Below are 3,311 nucleotides of genomic sequence, written 5' to 3'. Positions count from 1 at the left end.
AAAGAAAAATAAATTAATTTACATGGACATGGTATGGGATAAAAATAAATATAAATAAAAAAAGAAGAAGAAGAAGACGAAAACTTCCCTCTAAAGACAACAAAAGCACAAAGAAACGAGTCTTTAATTTGAGGTTATTTTCGATTGCTCTCATTTTTGTAGTTAATTTTGACCTAAGTCTACAGTTTTTTTTTCACCTTGAATTCTAATATGTTAATAAAGTCAAATAATTATGGTTACATATAGTTAAGGTCTCTTAACACAATATGACAATAGATGATGCAACATACTGATTTAGAAAAATGATTAGTGAACATGTGTATAATGAAATTATAATATAAAAAAATAAAAAATAAAAAGTGATTGGTGTGTAAGAGAAGAAGAGAGATAGAGAGAATGATTAGAAGAATGAAGATGAGTGTTCTAAGTTTTTAATGTGCACATGATCAAAAAAAGGAAATGAAAATAAAGTAACAGTGGCCGAGGTTCGTGTAATGTATTCCACACGAATGGCCGTTCAAAGTGGCTTGTCGTCCGTTTATTCTGTTTGTGCCAATTCGTTGTTGGCCTTTCAAAATGCATTTTCTTCTCTCTCTTTTTCTTTCTTTCTTTCAACTTTCAACTTTCAACTTTCAACTTTCAATCCCTGCATCCATCCATCATCGTCACCCCACTTTGCTTTCACCATCTTTTTATGGTTAGTATATATACGTACCCTGCATCTCGATCTTCTGTTATAAGTTATCATTCACATGCATGCATGCATGCACGTGTATAGTTGATTTTTGGAATTAATCAATTTTCCAATGGGGCAGGTCTCGGGTGGTGTCGGGTGTTGGAATAATCATGGCATACAAAGTGGACCATGAATATGACTATCTCTTCAAGATCGTACTCATTGGGGACTCTGGTGTTGGAAAATCCAATATACTCTCCAGGTTTACAAGAAATGAGTTCTGCTTGGAGTCTAAGTCTACCATTGGGGTTGAATTCGCAACAAGAACATTACAGGTTTTGATCTCATCAACATTTTCATGGTGATGAGTGATGACTCTTGCCTAGCCATAATAACAATATTTTATACTTTTTTGTGTTTGACATAAATATATATATATATATATAGGTGGAGGGGAAGACTGTGAAGGCACAAATATGGGACACAGCAGGTCAAGAGAGGTACCGAGCAATCACAAGTGCATACTACAGAGGAGCAGTAGGTGCCTTGTTGGTGTACGACATAACCAAGAGGCAAACATTCGACAATGTGCAGAGGTGGCTCCGTGAGCTGAGGGACCACGCGGACTCCAACATTGTTATCATGATGGCTGGAAACAAGTCTGACCTAAACCATCTTAGAGCAATTGCTACCGAAGATGCTCAAACTTTGGCTGAGAAGGAGGCTCTCTCTTTCCTAGAGACTTCGGCATTGGAGGCCTTCAATGTCGAGAAAGCTTTCCAAACCATTTTGTTTGATATATACCAAATCGTAAGTAAAAAGGCACTCGCTGCTCAGGAGGCAGCTTCCACTACCACTACCCTTCCTCAAGGGACTACCATTAATGTCTCTAATATGTCAGCTAGTGCCGAGAAGAGAACACCTTGTTGCTCCAATTAAATATGTAACAACTTTTCTCAACCCTTTTTTTTTCTTCTTTTTTTGTGGGCAGATATATGTATGATCTCTAGCCTTTAACAAACAAAACTCAAACTGAATATATATGTCGCAGTTTTAACAATTTGTATTTAGCAGTCCTCGCTTTGGAGAATACTCATTCTTAATGTAAGCATTCGGATTTTGGACTTTGCTCTTCGAGCATAGTTGATTAGTAGTAGTGATTAAGCAACTCTACTTTTAATGTTTCATATCTTCTTCTGAATTATTATCTACGATTTTGCTAATGTTGAGAAAAACATGTTTCAAATTTCAATTATGGTTTACTTTGCTTGATTCATTGTGCACTTGATTACCAGATACACAAGGTAATGAATTAAGAAATATTAATTAGTATTCTTAATGAATTCATTAAAACAACAAAAGTTAAAGTTTTGATAGAAAATATGTTCATTATATTATTACAAATGCAGAAGTTATTTATTATTTTTTGACCAGTAAAAAGTTATTTAATATTTGTCTTTTTAAGTAATTAAAAATATTTGATAGTGTTTAATATTTTAAAAATGTTGTTGAAAGAAAATTTTGTTTCAGTTTATATAAATGGATGGTCTGTTGAGAGCATTACTTTAGTAATAAAACTCACCATTTTAGAGTAAACTGTTTTGTTATTAGAAAATAATTATTTTCAGAAGAAAAGAATTATTCTGAAACTTTCCAGGGCTAACATCAGTACTAATTGGTTTCGTTTGGTGGGTTTAGAAATGGAATCCCAATAAAGTTAAATTAATGCGGCACATTATACTTGACATCTTCTGGTTAGGGTTTTTATTTGAAATTAATAATTTAAGAATGAAAAAAACAAAGTCATCCTTGTATTTTTTTTAACTTTTAAAATAAAATTATTATATTATTGTATTGTTCCAACTCGTGTGATACATTTTCTATCAATTAATGCCTTCAAAGAGTTTCTTTATTAAAAAATAAAATAAAATAAAATTATCGCCTACTACCGGAAAGTGACTATCAAGGGAAAGTGACTATCAAGGCGTGGACTCTCTGCTACCAGTGTTTTTCGCTACACTTTGAATATATGCCACACAGAACTTAATAAATAATCACCGTTGCTAAGATATGTTTTCGCAAAGTGGCTTCTTTTTCTAATAAACGTATCAAAATTGATACCATCTCCTTTTTTCTAGGACCATAAAATAAATAAATATTTTGCTAGAATACAATAAGTTTCTATTGAAGTTTAATTGTGAAATAAAATTTTATATTATTTAGAATTTGATATGTTGAGTAGTATATAAGTGAGAAAAATGCATATATCTAATACCTTAAAGCTTTAAATTATGTTATGATGTTAAACTCACTTATGACTTACTCATTACCTATTGTTTGAAATATTTTTCGGTATAAAAGTTTATATAGTATCAGAGTCAATGATCGATCAAATGATCGACTCTAAGTTTCAGATAAACATTTAACAAAAAGAGGTGGTGAATAAAGTTTTTTTTGACAGTGCAAGTATCTATAACTTAAGAGAAAACTTTTTTAAGAAAATGACCAAAAATAAAACCATGATAAAATATTCAAATATAAAATATGTTCTGAAAGTTTGTTAAAAGAAATGAAGGAAATCATTTGTTCGCATTTTAATATACCTATATAGTGTAGGGTTGGACTTCAACATTCT

General features: G+C 31.7%; 1 protein-coding gene across 1 annotated transcript; it reads left to right on the top strand.

Annotated features, from left to right (window-relative positions):
* Positions 1-588: 588 nt before the first annotated feature.
* Positions 589-1,863, top strand: LOC109792205 (ras-related protein Rab2BV). Its single transcript, XM_020351595.3, has 3 exons — positions 589-697; positions 816-1,011; positions 1,124-1,863. Exons 2-3 carry the CDS (start codon positions 847-849, stop codon positions 1,613-1,615), a joined length of 657 nt encoding a protein of 218 aa, XP_020207184.3. The 5' UTR covers positions 589-697; positions 816-846; the 3' UTR covers positions 1,616-1,863.
* Positions 1,864-3,311: the final 1,448 nt, after the last annotated feature.

This window comes from Cajanus cajan, chromosome 3 (assembly GCF_000230855.2).
Source record: "Cajanus cajan strain Asha chromosome 3, NIPB_CcT2T_4, whole genome shotgun sequence".
In the NCBI taxonomy this organism is placed as follows: domain Eukaryota; kingdom Viridiplantae; phylum Streptophyta; class Magnoliopsida; order Fabales; family Fabaceae; genus Cajanus; species Cajanus cajan.
The sequence above is the reverse complement of the archived record's forward strand: the minus strand, read 5'-3'. Positions and strand labels throughout refer to the sequence as shown.